Source organism: Leptonychotes weddellii, chromosome 6 (genome assembly GCF_054177405.1).
Source record: "Leptonychotes weddellii isolate Sample4059 chromosome 6, ASM5417740v2, whole genome shotgun sequence".
In the NCBI taxonomy this organism is placed as follows: Eukaryota; Metazoa; Chordata; class Mammalia; order Carnivora; family Phocidae; genus Leptonychotes; species Leptonychotes weddellii.
This window is the reverse complement of record NC_138374.1, coordinates 26,066,569-26,091,709: the sequence shown is the minus strand read 5'-3', so window position 1 is coordinate 26,091,709 and position 25,141 is coordinate 26,066,569. Positions and strand designations below refer to the sequence as shown.

At 36.7% G+C, this 25,141-nt stretch overlaps 1 protein-coding gene across 2 annotated transcripts; it reads left to right on the top strand.

Moving 5' to 3' along the window:
• On the top strand, positions 1-25,141 carry CUTC (cutC copper transporter). Of its 2 annotated transcripts, XM_006741141.3 has the most exons (9): positions 1-214; positions 3,045-3,116; positions 5,776-5,835; positions 10,375-10,584; positions 11,289-11,324; positions 13,775-13,908; positions 21,864-21,891; positions 23,757-23,862; positions 24,642-25,141. In XM_006741141.3, exons 1-9 carry the CDS (start codon positions 154-156, stop codon positions 24,754-24,756), a joined length of 822 nt encoding a protein of 273 aa, XP_006741204.1. In that variant the 5' UTR covers positions 1-153; the 3' UTR covers positions 24,757-25,141. The 2 variants fall into 2 exon arrangements, with proteins under 2 accessions (XP_006741204.1, XP_030892382.1); XM_031036522.2 differs by lacking the exons at positions 13,775-13,908; positions 21,864-21,891.

The window sequence follows — 25,141 nt, the reverse complement described above, 5'->3', positions numbered from 1 at the left end:
GCGACTGCGCCAACGACTCGGCTTTCGCGGGGCCTGCTGGGTCTTGGTGTCGGGGACGCGCAGGGGTGCGCGCAGCCCTGAGGCGCGCTTCCTTGGTCGCGCGCGCCAGACTCCGAGGAAACCGAAGACGCACGAGGGAGGAACGCGTCGAACATGAAGAGGCAGGGGCCCTCCTCGGAGCGGAAACGGGCGCGCATACCGTCCGGGAAAGCCGGTGCGGAAGGGGGCGGGGAGGGGGCGGTCGTCCGACTTGACTGTCCCGGGCGGGCCTGCGGGAGTTCTGGCCAGCGGTGTCGCGATTTCTGTCAGAGTACTTTGCCCACGTCCTCACAGCTGCCCGCACGGCACGTTCTGTCATTCTGGCTTTAAACGTGTGGAAGCTGAGGGCCTGAGAAGGGGCTTGTAGCGAGAGTGACCGGGCTCTGGAACCAGATGTGTGGGTTCGAATCCCGGCGCCATCACGTCTAGTGTGCGGCGAGCGTGTTCAAGTTGGTTAACTTCTTCCAGCCTCAAGTTCCCCTCGCCACGCGAGGCTACCAGTCCCCACCCCGTGGCATCGCTGGGACAGTTAGATGTCCAGCGCTGAGCTCAGTGCCTACCCCTGGTGACTGCTTGGTAACCTTTAGCTGCTGCGGCGGGGGTGAGGACTGTCCCCAAAGCTGCACAGCGGCCGGTGCCAGCGCTTGTGGCCGCCCCGTGCCGAGTGCTTGCTGCTGCGCCAGGCGTGGCAGGTGCTAGGGAATTTGGCCGACTCCCTCCCCCCGCCCCCAACCCCGTGAACTCTTGGTTCCTCCCGACCGGAGGTTCTCAAGCTTTCTGATCTCAGGACTCCTTTTCCCTCCTAAAAGTTATTGAGAACCTCAGAGACCTTTTACTTACATAAGCTAAGTCTATTGGTGTTGACGGTATTCGAAGTTAAAACAAATTTTAAAATATTAATTAGAAACCCATTACATGATAGCACAAATAACATTTGTGTGTGTTTGAAAAGTAACTGTCTACCTAAACAAACAAATAGAATGCCAGTGTTTTATATTTTTTGCAAATCTCTTTAAGATCTGGATTAATGGAACTGTTAGATCTGCTTCTGCATTCAGTCTGACCTGTCAGGGAGCCGCTTGAAAATTCACTCCACTTGTGAGAGAAAGAGAGTGAACAAGGCAAATAAAGTCTTAGTATTACTATGAAAATACTTTTCACTGCACAGACTCTGAGAGGGTCTTAAAGGCCCCCGGAGCTAACTGGGCTACCACACTTTGAGAACTACTGCTCCAAACAAATGTCTTTGATTCCTACAAATAACTTCGCTTCCTGGACAACTATCTTAGTCTGCCTTCTGTCACATAGCCTTCTGTGTGCACCTCCACGCTCTCCCGGCCAAGGTCCTTTCTCCTGTGAGGCAAATGGTACCTCAGCAGCACTGTCCAGTTAGACTGATGTGACAGCTGGTGTGGGTGGCTCTCCGGAAACTCTTGGAATGAATGCAGTGCTGTTGGTTAAGAACACAGAGTGGCACTTAACTCTTAAACAGTTTGAGACTGACAGTCTTCTTTTAAATAAGTGAGGCAGTTGCAATTTGATGTAAGCAGATGATGTTTGTTTTTCAAATTAAAAATAGCCTTTTAAAAAATGATAAAAACAATATTGGGTAGGAAAAAAGCAACATAGAAAAGTAAAAAGGGGAGGAGCCACAAGGAGGCTTAGTCCCTTAAGCATTGGACTCTTGATCTCAGCTCAGGTCTTAATTTCAGCCTGGCGGTTGGGCTCCACACTGGGCTCCACACTGGGCTCCACGCTGGGCTTTTTTAAGTGGAGCCTACTTAAAAAAAAAAAAAAAAAAAAAAGGTAAAAAGAGGAAAGTAAAAGTAATTCCAAATCTTACCACCCAGTAGTCAGCATTATCAGCACGTGGTGATTCTTTCAAGTATTGCATGAAGTATACATTTAATACTCTTATTAATTGTAAAAAAAAAAAAAAAAAACAACCACCTTGTGTGCTTAACTTACAGAAAAACTCAAAACTTATTTTCATCACACTTTTAGTGTAAATACATGAATGAAATTTATGAACTTGTAATTATTCAGCCTTTAGAAAGTCTTTGCATGACTGTTGTGTACCAAGGTAGACACTGTGCTTGCTGTGGGTGATGATAAAGGTTTCTCACATAAAGACCTTACTTAGGAACTTCAGGTCAAGTAAAAGTGAACAGACATCTATCTATCTACATACATAATAATAAGAGGTAGAAAGTAATTAGTATTTTTAAAAGATATCAATTAGTGTTTTAAAGAGGAACATATAATTTATGAAGAGTTACATGAGTTCCAAAGAGGGAGATCCTACTTTGGGAGAGAAGAGATATGGAAATGTGATTTAATGTTAGCCTTGGAAGATTTTACCGTTCAAAGATGGAGCTGGCAGGACTTTGTGGGCTGAGGAGGATGGCATAAGCAAGAACAGAGATGAGAACTGAGTGGAACTGGAGATGTATAGAAGAAATAATATGTAGTTTATTAATGATAACTTTTTGTACATATGGTGGGTACCCTTCACTTTACATGAATTATTTAGTCCTCACTACTCTGAGGTAGGTACTAAAGCCTACTCTGTTTTATAGAAAACTAAGGCTAAGTAACTTGTCTAGGATCACACAAATAAGTAGTGGGGCCAAGATTTGAAGCCCATCCTTGTTCTTAAACATATGATCTTTATAAAGACATTTAAACATATTCTGAAAACATTGAGAAATATTGAAAAAAATCTGACTTAGAATTTTATAATGAGGGCTGTGTTTTAGGAAGATTAATTTGGCATTCAGTGTATATTTTCTTCAGTATAATTTCTTATACATATGTCTGTATACTTATTTCACAGTTCAAAGACATCAATTTAATAATCAGTATGGTATTTTATTGCATTCATGGTATATTTACCTACTTGCCTATTATTGGACATTGGTTTTGGGCAGCAAAATAAAGTGGTGGTAGATTGGTCTGGATGGATAGTATCATCATGAAATTGCACTGTTTTCCATGTATTTTAGGAACGACAAATGGATTTCTCATGGAAGTGTGTGTTGATTCAGTAGAGTCAGCTGTAAATGCAGAACGAGGAGGTAAGACAAAAGAGAATGAATAACAGTTGGCAGTCCTTCTAAAAGTCTGAAAATGAGGGTTCCTGGGTGGCTCAGTTGGTTAAGCATCCAACTCTTGATTTCAGCTCAGGTCATGATCTCAGGGTTGTAAAACTGAGCCCCAGGTTGGACTCAGCGCTGGGTGTGGAGCCTGCTTGGGATTCTCTCTCCCTCTCCCTCTGCCCCTCCCTCCGCCCTTCTCTCTCTCTCTCTCTAAAAAAAAAGTCTGAAAAGGAATCCTATGAACTGATCTTGGGAGCCCTTGTGATCCTAGTAAGGATCCTAGTAATCTTTTTGAAGACAGCCAACCAACTGGAAAACGTACTGGAAAATTATCATCTTTATCATCTTCTAATCTTACTCCTCCAATAGATCACATTTTGAGTCAAGTGTTCACAATAGTGCTTACCTACCAACTTCATTTTTTTTTAAATTGAACTTAGCAAAGACTTCATTTTTTTAAACTGTTGACTTAAAGATGATTTAAGAGTTTTGCTGCCATTTTCATCATCAAGACTTTTATAATTATGTTTCTTTTAAAAAAGATTTTATTTGAGAGAGAGCAAAAGAGAGCACAAGTGGGTGGAGGGGCAGAGGTAGAGGGAGAAGCAGGCTCCCTGCTGAGCAGGGAACCAGACATGGGGCTCTATCCTAGGACTCTGAAATCATGACCTGAGCTGAAGGCAGACACTTAACCGACTGAGCCAACCAGGTACCCCCATTATCTTTTTTTTTTTTTTTTTTAGCATTATCTATTTTTACCTCAAGGTTTGTTTTGCATTCTGAACCTGCTTTAATGGGGAAGCATAGAAATTCCCATCATCTCAGGATCAGAAATTTTTAAAAACTTTTTATTATGGGAAATTTCAAACATACATAAAAGTAGAATAGTATAATGAATCCCCACGTACCCATCACTCAGTGTCTACTAGTTTCAGCATGTGGCCAATATTTCCACGATATCAGGGAGTCAGGACACTTTTTATAAAGAGCAACATATAATAGGGGTGCCTGGGTGGCTCAGTTGGTTAAGCATCTGGCTCTTGATTTCAGCTCAGGTCATGATCTCAAGGTGGGGGGATCAAGGAGTCTGCTTGAGATTTTCTCCCTGTCCCTCTGCTCCATCCCCTGCTCTCATGCATGCGTGCTTGCGCTCTCTTAAATAAATAAATAAATAAATCTTTAAAAAAAAAAAGAGCCACGTGGTATATATTTTCAGTTTTACTGGCAACATTTGGTCTTCATGGAATAGTCTTTGTATTTTTAAAATGACCCTCTGAAAATGTAAAAACGGTTCTTAATTTGGCAATAAAAAAGAGTGAAGTGCTGATACATGTTACAACATAGATGAATCTTGAAATTTATTCTAAGTGGAAGAAAACAGTCACAAAATACCACATGCTATATGATTCCACCTATATAAAATGTCCACATTAGGCAAATTTTAGAGACAGAAAGTAGATTAGTGGTTGCCTAGAGTTGAAGGGCATGGGAGAACGGGAGATGACTGCTAAAGGGTATAAGGTTTCTTTTTGGGGTGAGGAAAATGTTCTAAAATTAATTGTGGTGATGGCTGCAAAACTCTAAGTATACTAAAAAATATTGAATTATACACTTTAAATGGGTGAATTGTATGGTATGTGAATTATATATCAATACAGATTTTTATTTTTTTTAAAAACAAACACAAACATTTTTAATTAATAGGTCATATTGTCAGCCTGATCCATCCTTTATAAGCTTTTCTTTCATCTTTTTACCTAATTATTTTAGCAGTGCATCTTTTAGTAGGGTTTGAAATATCATACTATATTACATTGAACATTTACTTTTCACTTACTATCAGTATGCTTCTTCTATAAAGAACTTTCCCTCATCAACTGTTTGTTTATATTGAGGTTCAGTTACTATAAGAGGCAGGATAAATGCTTGCTCCTTTTCCTCTGTTTACTGATTTTAGGATAATGAGTTTATTCTCTATCCCCCAGTGAATTGTTTTATCATTATGAATCTAGATTTAGACATATTTGATGTGTTTTACTCCACTATAGTTTTTCTTCTTACTGATTCTCAAAGTGTCCCATGTTTGGCTGGTACTAGCCTCTTCAGCCTGGATCCTGAGACTCTTTTGACATGACCCTATAGTCTGATAGTTAATCTGCTTTCAGCATTCTCTTATTCTTGAAATTACCTTGATTTAAGCTACTTAAAATTACCTTGTAGTTTTGTAAATCTTAGAATAATAATAAGTCTTGGAAAAGATTGTTATCAATGAAGAGTCAGTGTTCCACTATGGTCAACTCAGACCATATTTATTCTGAGTCACATCCTTGTACATGGAGAGGCAACCCTGTAATACAAAATTTCAAGAGACCTAGCTTAACTTGAATTAACTCTTAAATTTGACTATCAGTAACACAATGTGGGTTGCAGAATATAGTTGGGATTAACAATAGAGTTTTACTCTAGTTTTATAATCTCTCAGTTTCTAAGACTCTTTGCTCTGTGTTTGAAAAAAATGTTGTTTACTGTTTCATAAATGTTTATTTTGGATGATAATTTTTGAGAAATGCTTCTTAAAATTTTTCTTAATTTTTAAAAGTTTATTGTATTGAGCAATGCTTTTTTTTTTTTCACATAGGTGCTGGCCGGATTGAATTATGTTCTGGCTTATTGGAAGGAGGAACCACACCCAGCATGGGTTAAGTGTTTTCCCTATTTTCTGGTTGGAGTTTATAGAGCCTGGAGACAATGGAAAATATGTTTCACTGAGATCCTTTACTAATGTTACTGATATATTAACAATGCTGTGGATATTGAATTAGTTAGAGGTGCTTATGGTTGTAATTAAACCTGTCTATCAAAGATGAGATCCTTATACATCAATAAGTTGAGAGATAGATAGTTACTGTTAACGTTGGTTCAGTTGCTCTGCAGTAGTATCAAGAGTCAGGGTTTTATCTTTCCATCCTGGCATCTTCAGCATATTGACTTTAGTCTTCATTTCTCCCATCCTGGTCTTTGTGCTGTTGTCATACATTTTACTTCTGTATGTGTTAAAAATACATACACTCCACACTACATTAGTCTTTATTATGTTAGTCACCATACAGTACTTCATTAGTTTTTGGTGTAGTGTTCCAGGATTCATTATTTGCATATAACACCCAGTATTATTTTTGTTTAAAGAGTCAATTAGGGACACCCGGGTGGCTCAGTTGGTTGAGCATCCCGACTCTTGATTTTGGCTCAGGTCATGATCTTAAGGTCGTGAGATTGAGCCCCGTGTTGGGCTCCTCACTTAGAGGGGAGTCGGCTTGAGGTTCTTTCCCTCTCCCTCTGCCCCTCCCCCCCAGTAGTGCTCTCTCACACTCTCTCTCTCTCAAATAAATAAATCTTCCAAAAAAGAAGAATCTGTTATCTCTTAAAGAGATTAAAATAATAAGAAAACAATCATGTATTTACCTATGTATAGTTACTATTTCTGATGTTCTTCATCCCCTTGTCTAGGTCCGTATTTCCATCTGATTTCATTTTCCTTCTGTCTGAAGTAGTTCTTTTAACATTTTTCTTGTAATACAAGTATGCTGGGGATGAATTATTTTAGCTTTTGTATGTCTCAAAACATCTTTCTCCATTTTTTGAAAGCTATTTTTGCTGGGTGTGGAATTCTAGGTTGATAGGTTTTTTTTCTTCTTTCAATACCTTAAAGATGTTTCTCCACTGTCTTCTTGCTGGTGTTATTTCTCATATGAAATATCATCCCTACCTTTGTTTTTTTTGTTTTTTCTATGTAATGTCTCTTTTTTGTAGTTGCTTTAAAATTCTTTTCTTTACTCCTGGCTTTGAGCAATGTGATAACAATATACCTGATTATAGTTTTCTTCATGTTTCTTGGACCTGTGCGTTTATAGTTTCATCACATTTGGAAAATTTTCATCATTCAGTGTACTCCACCCCCTCCTTCAGAGACATCAGTTATACTTGTTTTAGGCTGCTTGAAGTTGTCCCAGAGCTCACTAATGAACTACTCTTTTTTTTTTTTTAAGTAGCCTCCATGCCCAGTGTGGAGCCCAACTTGGGGCTTAAACTCAGGACTGTGAGATGGAGACCTGAGCTGAGATCAAGAGTTGGACACTTAACCAGCTGAGCCACCCAGGCGCCCCTCTTTTTATATTAATCTCCTTTTTCTCTGTGTTTCATTTTGCATAGATTCTATTGGTTTGTTTTCAAGTTTACTAATCTTTTCTCTGCAATGTCTAATCTGTTGTTAAACCCACCTAGTATATTTTTCATCTCACACATTGTACTTTTCATCTTTAGGAGTTTAATTTGAGTCTGTTATATCTAATATATTGTTTCTGAACTATTTTGAAGATTTGGAATAAAGTTATAATAGCTGTTTTAATGACTTGGCTGCTAATTCTAACATCTATATCAGTTCTAGGTTGGTTTCATTTGATTGATTTATCACCTCATGATGCATCTTATTTTCCTGCCTGATAATTTCTTACTGGTTGCCAGACATGAATTTTGCTTTATTGGGCCCTAGATATGTTTGTATTCCTATAAACATTCTCAAGCAGTTGGGTTATTTGGAAACAGTTTGTTTCTTTTGGTTATTGCCTTTAAAATTTGTTAAGCAGGCCTGGAACAGTGGTCAGTCTGGAGTTAATTATTCCTATTACTGAAGCAAGACCCTTCTGTGTACTCTACCCACTGCCCCATGAATCTTCAAATTTTCCTATCTGCCTGTTGGGAATAGGCATTATTTTTGGCCTGACAGGTGTGAATGAAAGACATTGTTTCTTTCTAATTCTTTTCAGTGGATTTTTCTCTGGCTTTGTATGGTTTCCTTGCATATATGCATTCATTAGTACTGAGCTGAATATTGGAGGGAGATTATCTGCAAATCTCCAAAATTCTCTTTCTCTCCTCCCTGGTGCTCTTTCCTAGGAACTCTAGTCACTTGATCTCCCTGGACTCTCAGCTTTGTCTCTTCAACTCAGAATTCTCTGGCCTCTACCTCGGTTCCCCCTTTCTTTGCCGCAGCCTAGAAAACCCTCAAGGTAGTAATTTCGGTCAGTTATAGAGCTGACTTCATTTGTTTCCCTTCTTTCAGGCATCATTGTTTTTTGTTGCTTGACACACAATCTCTTGCAAACCATTGTTTCATATATTTTTCATATTCATCTGTGTTTTTTGGTTATTATTGGTGGGAGGGCAAATCTCGTCCCTGTTACTCTTGTCTTGGTCAAAAGCAGAAGTCTCTGTATGAATTTTTGACTCTTCCATGTTATTCTAAGGTTGATGATAGCATTATTTAGTATAAAGGATTTATATATGCAATAGCTCTTTGGAATCTTCTCACTAAAGGAAGGTATTCCCTGGCCATTCTGTGAAATCTCTAGAACATAGCTAAATTTGAGTGCAATCTGTTTTTTGTAACAGCAATCATGATTCATTGCTTGGTATTGGGCATATTGCTATCCCATAGAAAATTGGGGTTCTTTTAGCAAGGAAAAAGATAAATCCATTGTGCTTCTCACAGACCTTATACAGATGGTTCCTGATACATGATGATTTGGCTTATGATTTTTTGAGTTTATGATGGTGCTAAAGTAATATGCATTCAGTAGAAGTTGTACTTTGAATTTTGAATTCTGATCTTTTCCTGGGCTAGCCATTTGTAGTATGATACTCTCATGATGCTGGGCAGCCACAGCTCCCAGTTAGCCATGTGATCACAGGAGTAAACAACTGATAAACTTGCAACCATTCTGTACCCATATAACCATTCTGTTTTCACTTTCAGTACTGTATTCAATAAATTACATGAGATAATCAATACTGTGTTATAAAATAGGCTTTCCATTAGATGATTTTGCCCAACTGTAGACTAATGTAAATGTTCTGAGCATATTTATGGTAGGCTAGGCTAAGCTGTAATGTTCAGTAGGTTAGGTGTATTAAAGGCATTTTGACTTAGGATTTTTTCAGCTTAAGATGGGTTTATTGAGATGTAATTACAGTGTAAGTCATGGAAGATCTTTACTATTGAGGGTTTCTGAGCTAGCGATGAATTGTGCCATTTAGGTATTTTTATTTATAGATCTCTACATAAAATCACAAACAAGTAGAACTTTGCTCTTTTTTATATAACTCTTTCAAAAAAGGTTTTGATAAGTTTCTTTGTTCATTAAAGGGTCATAAACTTTAGAACTATGTAAACATCTCTATAGTAAGTTCTAAATAGAGCTATAATCAATCAGAAAGGAAAAATCAGATCTTATGGAATACAGTGGCAGAATATTGAGCCTGTTAGTTATTATACTTTCAAACGTCATATACCAGCAAAAGGATTTTCTTTAGTCAATTGACAAGTGCTTTCTTTTTTTGCATTTTATTATTTTTTATTTTTTATTTTTTTTAATTTTATTATGTTACGTTAGTCACCATACAATACATCATTAGTTTTTGATGTGGTGATCCATGATTCATTGTTTTCGTATAACACCCAGTGCTCCATGCAGTACACGACAAGTGCTTTTAAAAATGCAGTAAATGCCTTCTCTTTACTAAATTGCTCTTTTTTACCCATGATTCTCTTATTACTTAACTTCCATTATATGCACATTTTTTTTAAAGATTTTATTTATTTATTTGATAGAGACACAGCAAGAGAGGGAACACAAGCAGGGGGAGTGGAAGAGGGAGAAGCAGGCTTCCTGCCAAGCATGGAGCCTGATGCAGGGCTCGATCCCAGGACCCTGGGATCATGACCTGAGCTGAAGGCAGACGCTTAACAACTGAGCCACCCAGGCACCCCTATATGCACATTTTTTAATTAATGTTGTCATTCCCTTTAGAACCAGATTTCTCTGGTTTCCTCAGTCAATGCTTCCTTTTCTTGTAGAAGTAATACACAAGAGCAAATGTAAAAGGCCAGTAAATTTTATTGACTTCCTTGAGCTGTTAGTTCACATTTGAATTTTATTTTTTTAAAAGATTTTATTTATTTATTTGAGAGGGAGAGTATGTGAGAGAGAGAGAGCACAAGCTGGGGGAGCTGCAGAGGGAGAGGAAAAGCGTGCTCCCTGCTAAGCAGGGAGCCTGATACAGGGCTGGAGCCCAGGACCCTGAGTTCATGACCTGAGCTGAAGGCAGACACTTAACTGACTAAGCCACCCAGGTGCCCATCACATTTGAATTTTAATTAGTCTGTTCTCTATTCTTTTAGGTGTCCTTCAAGTAGTGAAGCAATGTGTCCAGATTCCAGTTTTTGTGATGATTCGTCCACGTGGAGGTGACTTTTTATATTCAGATCGTGAAGTTGAGGTGATGAAGGCTGACATTCGTCTTGCCAAGCTTTATGGTGCTGATGGTTTGGTATTTGGAGCATTGACTGAAGATGGAAACATTGACAAAGAGTTGTGCATGTCCCTTGTGGGTAAGAATTTGTATCTGAGACCAAAAAGCCTCTAATGATGATTGCATTTAATACTCCTGATATTGAAACTAACATAACATTGTGTGTCACCTCAAATTTTAAAAAACAAAAGAAAAATGCAAGTTTTTCTGATTGCTTTTCAGTCACACCTGCAGGCACTTAAACTAACCTATATTAAGCAGTAGTTCTCTAGATGTTTGGGGCAGAGGGTATAAGTGTTCTAGTCCTATTGACTCCTAAGTTGAAGTTGCTGTAGATCAAGTTCTGTTACTGTTCCCGGAAGGTTTAAGGGAGGTTTACCTGGATTTGAAAAAACTTCAAAAGCTATTGTAGTTGGTGAGGATGGGGAGGCGTGGAGAGGACAGAAGCATACTACTTATATTACTAGGCCAAAGTATTTCTTGAAGATACTCAGAGGGATTAAAGTAGTAGATATAATGCTGCGTTTATAGTAATCAGATCACATAATTTTTATTTGGTCTAGCTAAGGAGTGGACGACCATTTTTTTGGTATGAAAATCAGAGATTAATGGAAACATAGGAATTCTGAATTTGGAAGGCTATGATTTTATTATTTTAGTTCACTGTCTTTACTTCTTAGGAGAGGAAAGTATAGAAAAATCCCATCTAACATGGAAAATTCTGTGTATAGTAATCAGTGATGATCTCTTCATTTATATTGTTATTTGGCTTTCTTTTTATAGCTATATGCCGTCCTCTACCAGTCACTTTCCACCGAGGTGAGTCATTTCCATTTTAGAAGTTCTATTGAACGGTGTCAGTTTTCTTATTTCACCAAATGCCATAATCTTTTTATGGAACACAATACTAGAGTGTTACAGTGTCACCAGCTGTTTTCTTTATACTGACCTTGTTTTCTTTATACTAACTGTTGTAAATTTAGAGATGCACAATTTGAAGCTTTGTTATGAAAATTTGTTAAAAGTAAGTGGTGGTGGTGGTGGTGGGATATAATAGAGGGAGAGATTAGGAATTGCCTACGTGTATGCACTTGTCCAAGCAAGAATTTTGAGATTCTTTTTTTTTTTTAAGATTTTTTATGTTTAAGTAATCTCTACACCCAGTGTGGGGCTTGAACTCACAACTCCAAGATCAAGAGTCACATGCTCTTCTGATGGAACCCGCCAGGTGCCCCCTGAGATTCATTTTTATTAGATGGCCTTAGACCATATTAACCACCAAAAACCACTGTGGCCAGTGAAATGAAATGTACTGCCTGGCTTAAGCCAGACAAGACCATTCTAGGAGCTAGTGGTGCAGCCAGCTTTCTCAGATTCTTGGGCAGAGAGAGGGGTGGGTATCTACATAAGAATCAGATACTATTTGGAAGGAGGAAAGAAGGAATAGATGGAGATAGTCAATGAAGAGATGTTCACTGTTGTGCACAAAACTATATTATTGATTGTCTACATCAGAATGATTTCTAAAAAGTATCTGATAATTTCATGTAAAAAATACCTCTTACCTATAAATCAGGTAGTTCTAATTTCTGTACACTTTTGTCAAACCTTGGTTGGTAAAATGTAGGAACAAGTGTCAGTTTTGCCCGAAGAGGGCACTCTCTTACACATGAAAAGAAAGAAGTCTTAAGTCATTTTTTTTAACTTAATGATATATGCTTGAGAAATTGTTGAATGTTTTTCTGGCCTTTTGAATAAGCATTCAAAGATTAGTGGGCATTGGCATTTGCATCTATTTATAGAAGATAGAGATAAAACATTTGTTATTCTTGTTTCTTTTTGAAATGAATAATACCACCAGAAAACTGTTCTCTTGACTTGCTGTTTAGCAATGCTTCTCATAAACATAGCAATAACTAAAAGATGTTAGAGTGTTTAAAATTCAGCACCTTGAGAGTGGCCAAAAAGCAATTTTTAAATAATGAAAAGTAATTTAAATTAGTAAACATTTATCTGAAAAATAGATAAGGTTTGTTAGTCACCATACAGTACATCATTAGTTTTTGATGTAGTGTTCCATGATTCATTGTTTGCATATAACACTAACATAACATAATTAAAAAAAGAATAAAAGTAAAGTTTGGCATGCAAAATAATTTAAAAAATAAAGATGTCATGTAGAATGTATTTTTCTTTGTTCTTTAAGAAAATCGCTTCAAATTTCTTTTCCTTCAATACATTTAACAAAAATATTTTCATGTTTTCAAAATTTTGCGTTGTCCTGGGTTCTGCATTTTTTTTCACTCGTGTATTTAATGAGATAGTGATAGTTTAATCACTGGTGAGGCACTGCTACAAAAAAGGAAAAGCCTCTGTGGTACATTTAGCTGTCTGCCTACACTAACGGGTAAAGTAAAGGGGTCAAGCACCTAATCCACCATAGATTAGAACTTCCAAATTATGTAGCAGTGCTGAGAACCAAAGCAGAAGTAGTTTTTCTTTTTGAGGTTCCTAGTGCCACTTTCTTCTCTGAGGAGGAGAAAAGTCTCTTAGAAAATAGAATGGAATTGTAAGTCTAGATAGTCTATTGTAAACAACTGTCCTAATACTCTGAGCCTTAAGTATTTGGGGTAAATGGAATAGCATAGAATATTAGTCAATAATGAGAATATGAACCAAGGCCTTTTTTAGAACCAGTGAGTGTAATGTTTGTCTGAGTTCCAGTTAGTCCAGTTTGTCTGAAGCCTTAGAACAGAATTTTCCAAATTTGAGTCACTTGCCTATCACATTTACAGTTTTACCATATCTGAGTGCTACCTGTGCAAATTTATTTAGTAATTTTCTTTAAATAAAATCTTAAGTGAATTTCTTTTAAAGAGAAACTTTTATAACTTGTGAAAAATGGAAACATTTCATTTCAAATCTGTGTTTAAATAAATACATCTATTCAAATGGGTAGCATCTAAAATGTTTCTGCATACCGCCGTGGTATGTAGACTGTGGTATGCTGGTGAACTAGTTCTTAGACAAAAAGAGCTCTAATATATAGTATTTGTTGATTTCTGTGGTTTAAATTCTCCCACCTTGACTGATTTCAAGCTGTTGATGGATTAAAAATGATGCTTGCAAAACTCCTGAATATTTAACAATTGGCTTTGGCTCACCAGTACGAGCTAAGTCCAGCACACCACTGTGTGTATACTACATTTTGGAAAGCACTATATTAGAGAATATCTGTACAAAATTCAAATCAGTTTTACTTATTTCAGCCTTTGACATGGTTCATGATCCAGTGGCAGCTCTAGAGACCCTCTTAACCTTGGGATTTGAACGAGTATTGACCAGTGGCTGTGACAGTTCAGCACTAGAAGGGCTACCCTTAATAAAGCGACTCATAGATCAGGTATACATAATTTCTTTCCTTTCTTTCTAACTCTGTGGTTGCTCCTGATATTCTGTTGTTCAGCTAGGTTAGGAAACTAAATATTACTGACTTAATAGTTCCCTATACAGAAAAGCAAGCAGGTAATAATATATTTATATAATTCTTATTTCTTTCACATAAGTGTTAAAATTATTTTTTTAATGATTTATTTATTTATTTGAGGGGGGGAGGGGCAGAGGGAGAGGGAAAGAAAGTCTTAAGCAGACTCTGCACTCAGCACAGAGCCAAACACAGGGCTTGATCTCAAGACCCTGAGATCACAACCTGAACCGAAACCAAGAGTCGGACACTTAACCTACTGTGCCACCGAAGCGCCCCTCTTTCACATAAATGTTTTTAATGGTTAAGGTTCTTGAGGTCAAATTATAGACAATGCTTAAGGATTTAATCTAACTTGGATAACCACAGCAAATTTTACCTTTTCTCTGCCATCAGCATTTCATAGTTTTAAGCCACATCATCTCATTGTCAGCCTATGTATACTCAGGGGATCCCATATAAAATTTGAAATATCATTTGGAAGTGAATTCTAAAACAAAATTATATTCTTCTTTCATCTTTCCCTATCTATCAAGATAGGAGGAAATATATTTTTCTCTTGTATGAATTTCCAAGATGAGTTAACATCATTTGTAGAGCATTATAAAGGTGACTTTGTAATTGTGGTATATCTGTTGTTTTGACACTAGTCCAGAACCATTCTAAATTAGTGAGTATGGACCTTGAGAGAATTCTGATATGTAAGAGCCTTAGCACAGTGCTTGACGTATAACAGATCTTACTACATCATTATTACTACTGCTGTTACTAATATTTTTTAGTGTTCCTATGTAGAAATCTGATATGTTTACTTTTCTATAGCCGTGAAAATAATTTTCAGAAATTTCATCTAAGTATCTGATGTGACTTTGCTAGTCTGGAACTTACTGATTTTGTAAATATTTATTAAGTATATATTAGCTACAGGGCATTTGTACTATGGTAATGACCACCGTGTGTGTATGTGTGTGTGTGTGTGTGTGTGTGTGTGTGTGTTTAGTCACTGCCCTTACAGTTTGGTGTACAACAGGCACTTTTAATAGAATAGGCAATTCTAATAGAGTGCTATAAAAAAAAGTACTAAGTGGTGCCTGGCTTGGCTCAGTCGGTAGAGCATGTGACTCTTGATCCCGGGGTTGTGAGTTCAAGTCCACATTGGGGGTAGAGTTTACTTAATAAAAAAAAAAATTTAAAGGTACTAAGGGGGCACACTTGAGAGGAATTAACCCCAGATTTGGGCATGGGGTTAGCAGTAGTTGGCTCTCCAGAAGAAGAGACCTCACACACACTGATAACTCTTACTCATTTGAGTGATGATTAAGAGTTATCTATGTATGTTGGCAAGGATGCGGAGAAAGGGGAACCCTCCTACACTTCTGGTGGGAATGCAAGCTGGTGTAGCCACTCTGGAAAACAATATGGAGGTGCCTCAAAAAGTTGAAAATAGAGGTACCCTATGACCCAGCAATTGCATTACTGGGTATTTACCCCAAAGATACAAATGTAATGATCCGAAGAGGCACGTGCACCCCAATGTTTATAGCAGCAGTGTCCACAATAGCCAAACTATAGAAAGAGCCCAGATGTCTATCAAAAGATGAATGGATAAAGAAGATGTGGGATATTTATATATATATATATACACACACATATACATACAATGGAATATTATGCAGCCATCAAAAAATGAAATCTTGCCATTTACAATGATGTGGGTGGAACTAGAGGGTATGATGCTAAGCGAAATAAGTCAATCAGAGAAAGACAATTATCATATGATCTCACTGATATGTGGAATTTGAGAAACAAGACAGAGGATCATAGGGGAAGAGAGGGAAAAATGAAACAAGACGAAACCAGAGAGGGAGACAGACCATAAGAGACTCTTAATCTCAGGAAACAAACTGAGGGTTGCTGGAGTGGAGGGGGGTGGGAGGGATGGGGTGGCTGGGTGATGGATGTTGGGGAGGGTATGTGCTATGGTGAGTGCTGTGAATTGTGTAAGACTGATGAACCACAAACCTGGACCCCTGAAACAAATAGTACATTATATATTACTAAAAAAAAAAGTTATCTATGTAAAAGCTGGTAGGGAGAGTAGGTGAATGCTTCATGCAGAAGAAATAGTATATACAAAGGCCTGGAAACAAAAGTAAGCATAACTTACTAAGATACTGAAGAAACCAGAATGTTGGATATAAAGAGAAGAATGCTGTCTAGAGCCTTGAAAACTGTTGAAGAGTTTGGATTTTATCCTTGGGGCAGTGGGGAAGTCTGAAGCGTTTTAAAAATAGAAGAGTTGATGAATCAGGTTTTCATTTTAAAACTGTTACTAACTATGGAGGAGACAATAAGGTACATATAATGCGATAGTCATGTCTTGCATTTCATAATCACTGTTGCTTATGTGATTTGAAGTTTAATCATTGGTTGGCAGGAAGCACTGGGTTAAATATTCTCATATACTAACTTTACTTCTTTTTTATAAAATAAAAATTGCATGTATTTAGGGTGTACAGGATATTTTGATATTAATATACATAGTGAAATGGTTACAGTCAGGCTAATTAACATATCCATCTCCTCATATAGTTATTGTTCATTGTGTGTTTATCTTAGCAAATTTTCAGTATTCACTGCAGTATTATTAACTATAGTTACGTTGTATATTAGATCAGTAGATTTATTCATCCTGCATAATTGCAACTTTGTATCCTTTGACCAGTATCTACCCATATTCCCCACCTCCTCACCCCTGATAGCAGTGTTCTAATCTCTGTTTCTATGTATTTGACTTTTTTAGATTCCACATATAAATGAGATCATGCCAACTTTACTTTTTGAAGCAATTACCTAACAGTGTAATATACTGGTTAAAGCATAGGTTTTGGGATTAGAAAGGTGTGTTTAAATCCTGGCTTTGCCACTTATTAACAGTAACTCTGGGCAAATTACCTAACCATTCTAAACTTCAGTTTCTTCATCTACAAAGTTAGCATATTAATAGCACCTACCTCCTAGAATAGTTGTAGATTACCTCAGATAATAGCACGAAGTCTGATACTTAGGAAGTGCTTTATATTGTTAAATCACTTTGACAGCTTAGGTAAGCATATAGTTCTCAGTAATCTTTATGGAAACCAGCCCCCTCCCAAAAATGGTAGAATTAGTTTAATTTTGTCCATGTTTCCGAAAGCTTTCACTTAGAAGAAAGAGTTAAATGTGACTTTTTTTTTTTCTCCTAAAATCATTTCAGCATTCCAGATAGTAATATTTTGTATTATGGATGCTTTGCTTTAGCACACTTGAGAATTCTAAACGGTCTTGTTCTTATTTCTCTGAACAATTATTAAATTCTATGAGATAGCTCCTTCCCCCTTTTACTCTCTAATTTCATTATCTTGCTTTATTGTTTTTTTATTGTGCATTCTGCTACCTAAAATTTTATTATATAAATATACCTATCTGTTGTCTACCTTCCATGAACATGTAAGCTCCATGACAGTAGGAATATTCTCTTGTTTACCATGTCAGGGAGGAAAGACTATTTCTCTGCCTTCTTAGGTTTTGTGTTTGAGGGCCTCTGAAGTAAACTGACGAAATACAGATTAGTGAGAGGAAAAACAGATTTTAATCAAGTATGTATATGTATTGGAGTTCACAAAGAAATGTGACTCAGAGGTGCCTAGAATTTGGGTCTTATATACCATCTTAATAGGTGAAGAGGAGCGGGGAGAAGGGCACTTAGGAATTTAGAAGAGGAAGAAAACAGAGCATTTATGGCATCGTGGGGAAAAACTTTGGAAAGATAAATAGATGGACCCTAATGAGAATAAGTGGAAGTTAGGATAGTTTTATGACAATGTCTGTTTGGATGTGGTGCTAATGAGTTGCTCCCGGAGAGAGGATTTTTGACAGTTGGGTTCTTTCTGAGTTCTTTTGGGAGGCTCTGCTTTTAGGAATTTCAAGAACTCAAATGCTTTCAGCTCAAAATAATTTTTATGACACAGTGGCATATTCTGGGTCCTTTCAACCACAATATTATCTATACCCAAAACAGTGCTTGATAACGTGGTAGGCACTTAATAAATATTTGTTGGATGGGTAGATAAGTGAGTAAAGTGACACTGATAAACACTTTCATGATAGAGCAATTTGATCGGGGTTTAAAAAAATGATCAGAAGGGAAGTTCTCTGAAAAATCTACAAAATGGCAGTCTACCGATTTTTTCCTTTGGAAAAAGAAACTAATCTTTTTTGGTAACTTTGGAGCTACCTTTCCAAAATGACATATAATTCAGTCGTCATGAAAAATTATGTGCTTTTTCACTGACAGATGTGCCAGAAGTTGGACTTTGAGGTCACTTTTGATTATTTCACTGAGTCCCTGTTACTTAAATACTAGTCTGGGGGTTCTAATTTCCTCATTATAGAGTATGAGTTGTTGCCTCAGATCTGCAAAAGAGATTTTTTTTTTTTCCACCTTAAGGTATTGTAATATGCAACTAATTTATCAGTCTGTTTCCTTTTTTGTACCAGCATATCATTTCTTAACTGAAAAAATTTGGAATGCTTTTCACAAGATAACTTTTATAATATATCTTTGGAGTATGTTGCTATTACGTAAAGATCCTCAAAAATCAGAATGAATGCTTAACTTTACACTGCTAGTTACTTAGAGCTCATCTGAAAAGTATGGGAAAGGCTATTTCTCCCTCTACTCACAATCATCTCTATCTTCCCTACTTTTAATTACCTTTCCTTTTTTACTGTCTTTATGCTATCGTTGCTTTTGAGAGTTTCTGCTTCTCTTGCCTTCTTTGCATTTGTTATTCCTGGTGTTAAGCTAATTTTTACTTTACTCCATTCTTTCGGTTTCTGTTCTCTTCTGTCGTCTCATAGCCTCTTTTTCCTTTCCTTTTCTGCCCCTCTTCTCACATTAGACATGCTACCTCTTTTTCTCTTCTCCCCATTTTCCCCTCACTAAGCCAATCTTTTTGTTTTTTTTATTTGTCCTAACTGGTCATGATATAGAACTAAGTACTTTCAACATGAATTGTATTTATTGAATATATTAGTCAGTTGTTTCATTTTTTCTATGGAAAAAGAAACTAAGCTGTATGTGGTTCTTTATTGAATTTTTTTATACTTCAGTAGCACCCAGTAGAAGAAAGATTATGTACCCAACCCTGAGAGCGTAAGCTGCATAGTTGAGGCAGATGACTTGGAATTGTGTTAAGGGGTAGAATTGGCTGATCTGGTATTAAAGACTCATCTCAAGAATCACACATGAAAAAATCCAATTTCCATACAATTTCAATGGTTTCATTCTAAAAATTAGTGAGCTTGACATAATATGTAATTTTTTTAAATTTAAATTTTTTTTTTTTTAAAGATTTTATTTATTTATTTGACAGAGACAGCGAGAGCAGGAACATAAGCAGGGGGAGTGGGAGAGGGAGAAGCAGGCTTCCCGCTGAGCAGGGAGCCCGATGTGGGACTCAATCCCAGGACTCTGGGATCATGACCTGAGCCGAAGGCAGCCGCTTAACAACTGAGCCACCCAGGCGCCCCTTAAATTTAAATTTTAATCAGTGAACATACAGTGCAATATTGGTTTCTGGAGTAGAATTCAGTGATTCATCGCTTACATACAATACCCAGTGCTCATCACAAGTGCCCTCTTTAATACCCATCACCCATCTACCCTCTCCCACCTCCCTCCCTCCATCAGCCCTCAGTTTGTTCTCTATCATTAAGAGTCCCTTAGGGCTTGTTTCCCTCTCTCCTTTTTTTCTTTTCCCCCTTCCCATATGTTCATCTGTTTTCTTTCTTAAATTTCACATATAAGTGAGATTATATGGTATTTGTCTTTCTCTGACTGATTTATTTCACTTAGCATAATATACTCTAGCTCCATCCATGTCATTGCAAATGGCAAGATTTCTTTTTTTGACAGCTAAGTAATATTACATTGTATATATAAACTACATCTTCTTTATCCATTCATCAGTTGATGGACATTTGGGCTCTCTCCAATTTGGCTGTTGTTGATAATGCTGCTATAAACATTGGGGTGCGTGTACCCCTCTAAATCTGTATTTTTGTATCCTTTGGGTAAATACCTAGTAGTGTAATTGCTGGATCATAGGGTAGTTCTATTTTTAACTTTTTGAGGAACCTCCAAACTGTTCTCCAGAGTGGCCACACCAGTTTGCATTCCCACCAACAGTGCAAGAGGGTTCCCCTTTCTCCACATCCTCACCAACACCTGTTGTTTCTTGTGTTATTAATTTTAGCCATTCTGACATGTATGAGGCAGTATCTCATCGTGGTTTTGATTTATATTTCCCTGATGATGAGTGATGTTGAGCATCTTTTCATGTGTCTGGTAGCCATCTGGATGTCTTTGGAAAAGTGTTTATTCATGTCTTCTCTGCCCATTTCTTAAATGGATTACTGGTTTTTGGGGTGTTGAGTTTGATAAGTTCTTTATAGATTTTGGATACTAACCCTTCATCAGATAATGTTGTTTCGAATATTTTCTCCTATTCCATAGACTGCCTTTTAGTTTTGTTGATTATTTCCTTTGCTGTGCAGAAGCTTTTTATCTTGATGAAGTCCCAAAAGTTCATTTTTGCTTTTGTTCCCCTTGCCTACAGTGACGTGTCTAGTAAGAAGTTGCTACGGCCAAGGTTGAAGAGGTTAATTTTGATGGTTTCCCATCTCAAATTTAGGTCTTTCATCCGTTTTGAATTTCTTTTTGTGTATGGTGTAAGAAAGTGGTCCAGTTTCATTCTTCTGCATGTGGCTGACCAGTTTTCCCAACACCATTTGTTGAAGAAGAGACTGTCTTTTTTCCACTAGATATTCTCTCCTGCTTTGTCAAAGATTAGTTGACCATATAGTTGAGGGTCCATTTCTGGGCTCTCTGTTCTGTTCCACTGATCTGTCTGTTTTTGTGCCAGTACCATATCATGTCGATGACTACAGCTTTGTAATGTAGCTTGAAGTCTGGAATCGTGATGCCTCCAGTTTTTCCCTTTTCTGGAGTTGCTTTGGCTATTCAGGGTCTTTTGTGGTTCCACACAAGTTTTAGGATTGGTTGTTCTAGCTCTGTGAAAAATGCTGGTGCATAGTGTGTAGTTCTTATTCTGTCATCACTACCTACCTGCTACTAGTAGTTCCACTAAATTTGCATTTGGGTGATATCCTTTTGACTTTCAGTGATACTGAGTATATGCCCAAAACTTACTTAGGAAATGTAATGAACATTTTAATACAAGTAAGGAAATTTCAATACCTATCATCCAGAATTATCAGAAATTAATCATATAGTCTAGTTTTATTACTTAAAATCCAGTTAAATGGACTTGTGGCTTTGTTTAACTAATATAATAAGCTAGGGAATTTAGTTGAGGATACAAGATTTGAGTAAGTTGTTTTTTTCCTAGTAATTTACTATTATGCTGTGCTCTTTTTTTTTCCCTGCTGAAATCTAGTTTAAATCTTGTTCAACTACTTCCATTCCACTGCATACCAAGAACTCAAAATTAGTGTTATTTTTCAGTAATGGCTTTTCTTAAGGTGATGCGATTGTTCAGTATTTATAGTGTAGTCCCCTATTCTTTGAGTTCATCACAGTACAAGTCTTCAAAGCAATACAATAAAAGAACCTTTCTGTATAGAAAGAGTTACTATGCTAAACATCTTTCTTACCCAAGATCCCAAAGAAATAGAGATGACTATTGAAAGTTAGACACTACTACTAGTTTTAAAATTTTAATATACTTTCACTAATGCTTCTGTTCTCACTGCCTTATTACCGCATTTGAGAGAAAGATATTAAAATTTGTTTTTTTTTCTTTTTTCAGGCAAAAGGGAGGATTGTGGTAATGCCAGGTATTTAATTATCTGTCCATTTGTTAGTATAACACTGAGGTGCAGTGGAGGAAGGACAAAGGAGGCAGGACAATATGGGAGAAAATATTAATACATGGTATTAGAGAGAAAAATGTGTAATTTGATTAAAAATTTAAGACTGGGAGATCTGTGCTGGAATTTTAAAACTTCAGATAAGGAGAACATTCTAGCAGCAATTAGCTCAGAGAGTAGCAAATAGAGAAATAGATTGATTGGGATTGGGGTTTCTCCATGTTCGCTCTCCCATAGTATAGAATTTTGTGAATATGGATGGTCATCTCTGGTGAGGCACACCAAGTTTGATACTGCTATACTGAGTTAGGGCCAAATGTCCTAGCTCTTAACAAGGTATAAGCAAATGTTTAGGCAATATCTATGGACAAATATAATATTCTCTTGGTTCTTCAAAATCTCTGATCACCTAATTCTTCCTTATAGCCAGAACAATTGGAGCATATGCTCCTGATGATAACCTAAGATCCACTCAGTACATACTGGCTCACTAGAGATGAACAATTTTTCTTTTTTTTTTTTTTTAAAGATTTTATTTATTTATTTGACAGAGAGAGAGTTAGCGAGAGCAGAAACAAGCAGGGGGAGTGGGAAAGGGAGAAGCAGGCTTCCCGCTGAGCAGAGATCCCAGGACTCTGGGATCATGACCTGAGCCGAAGGCAGACGCTTAACCGACTGAGCCACCCAGCTGCCCCGAGATGAACAATTTTTAAAGAATTAATAAGGGGATCTAGAATCAGAGTGAGACAAATATAAAGACAATCTTAATTTTTTCATATTAATTTTCTCAAACATATAAGAAAGTAGGAGATAGCATAATGAATACTCATATATTCATTCCCTAGATTTAACATTTTGCCACATTTGTTATCATTTTTTACCCTAGGTATTTTAAAGTGAAAAGCATCATGACATTTTATCTTTACACACATCTAAAAAAAAGTCTGTGTTCTTTCAGCTTCTTAGGGCTCAGTGATATTACCGTAACACTACGAAAAAAGAAAACAAACAAGTTAATGAGTTCAAAAGAGTTTGTAAAGTCAAGTTACTTCAGCAACTTGAATAGTTTGAAATACCAAGTATATATTTTATCAGTCATTAAAAAATCTTTATTGAATACATCCTATATATTAGGAAAGAAGGATATAAAGAGTAATTTTATATTTTTAATCTGGTATCAGTTCAGAATATGATTGTTTATATACAAATATTTAATTAAGAGATTGTTCAACAAAATGAGTCATTACAAAGTACTTGATTGTGCAGTTTTACTAAAGTAGAATCAGATTCTTCTGTGAAAAGCAAAGTTGCTATTGTAATGAATAAACTGTGTAATGCCTTGCATTACTCCCATTTCCAGTGAAGTCAGTGTGCTCTTTGAATCCTGGGTTAGAGAGAGTACTTGTGTTTTTCAGACAACATCTCTCAGGCTGTGCTTTTGTAGCTTCATCCTCAAACGTATCCTTACTTTTTGTTTTAATTTGATTTTGCTTAAATTGAGGGGGAGCAGGGATAGAGCACTCAGTGGTTTTTCCTTGCCCTAGAGCAATCTTTTTAAAGTCAGTATCATATGGTATTGTTATATAAACCAATGGATGTATAAGATTCCATCATACGGGTTCTATGACCTTATTAGTTGTTCTCCAGAACCTGTAGCCTATGTCTTTTATCATTCTTTCTAATCTCATTCTAGCTTAGTAGGGAGAGAGTAACTCTTGAGTCAATGAGAAATTTTGGTATGGGAATTTCAGGTAGAGCAAGCAGTCACTAGTATTCATTAAATTTTATACAAAATTCTATTCTACTTAATGTATTACTTATTCTTCCAACAGGGGGTGGCATAACAGACAGAAATCTACAAAGGATCCTTGAGGGTTCTGGTGCTACAGAATTTCACTGTTCTGCTCGGTCTGCTAGAGATTCAGGAATGAAATTTCGGTAAAAATGTATTCTTTGATTCATACAAGAAGGGACAGATTAATCTTTACATCGTTAGAGGAAAACCTTAGTTGATGGCTGATTAATGAATAGAATGTTGTGATTAATATGTAAGTACTGCAGTCATTTTTGCAGTTTTTCAACTGCAAAATGGTTTTATCCTGCCTCACATAAGCAGGCTCTTCTGAATATAGGTGAACTTTATATTTTTAAGTCATTGCTGAACTTAGACCGCTTAATAATAAACCCTAATTCAGCAGCTAAGCTTCAAATGAGTCAGATATGTATGTATGCCCATTCAACTCTGATTTCCTTTAGCAGAGTTAATAATTATGGTATAAGGATGGAAGAGTCGTAGTCATTTTTATCCCTCCTACCTTTAATACTTAGTCTTCTCTCAGCTTTGCTATTTTTAGTTATTTTGAAATTATACCACCGTTAAGAAATTGAAACTATTGAGTGTTTATTATACTTTAGAAGAATCCTATAATTTAATAGTTAGTAGTTTATTATTTCAATTTAGAATTGGGAAAAATGAGATGTAAAAGAAGCAAGATCTTTAGAACTACATTTCTAGATATAAAATTAAGTATATTGTCAGGTATATTTGGCTACTAGGTGTTTCAAGTAATTAATAAAAATTATGAAATGTGGGAATCCAGGGTCCTTTACCTACCTGTGTTCTTGAACCATTAAATAGTGTATAAAATGAAGGGCCAGTAGGAGGGCTCATTTAACAACTTATATAACAATCTGTCTTTTTATTATTTCTGTTGCAGAAATTTCTCTGTTGCCATGGGAGCCTCTCTTTCTAGCTCAGAATATTCTCAAAAGGTAACAGATGTGGCACAAGTAAGGACTTTGAATGCTATTGCAAAGAATATTCTGGTTTAGCCAGAGCTCTCTGAGAGACATGGATATCACAAGATGAAGGTAGAAGAGTAGTCTGTAATTATGACACAGCTTTAAACTTCTTCTCTGGCCAGGACAGTCACAGTTTAAGTCTCACATGGCCATGGAGAATGTTTTCAAGAAGACAAAGAATTCAAGCAGGAGCTACAATCACTTCCTTTGCTTAATCTTGCCAGCCATCTCTGTTATCATGGTTAAATATGGTCTGTGCTTCTTCCACAGACAGAGGTTTAGTCTGTTTTGTGGAATTAACTGATGAACTCGGAAAACTGAACTGTAAGGTATGAATTTAGAGTGTGACTTCAGGGTCAATTTAATAACCATATTTTGCTTTTTCATTTGTAAAATAAAAATTTCCATTCTGTTA

What these genes read in the sequence shown, in the direction of transcription:
- CUTC (XM_006741141.3), top strand. Translation starts at nt 154, where the DNA reads ATGAAGAGGCAGGGGCCCTCCTCGGAGCGGAAACGGGCGCGCATACCG. An exon ending in CATACCGTCCGGGAAAGCCG is followed by an intron (nt 215 to 3,044) that starts GTGCGGAAGGGG and finishes CATGTATTTTAG; the next exon opens with GAACGACAAATGGATTTCTC. An exon ending in GAGGATTGTGGTAATGCCAG is followed by an intron (nt 21,892 to 23,756) that starts GTATTTAATTAT and finishes TTCTTCCAACAG; the next exon opens with GGGGTGGCATAACAGACAGA.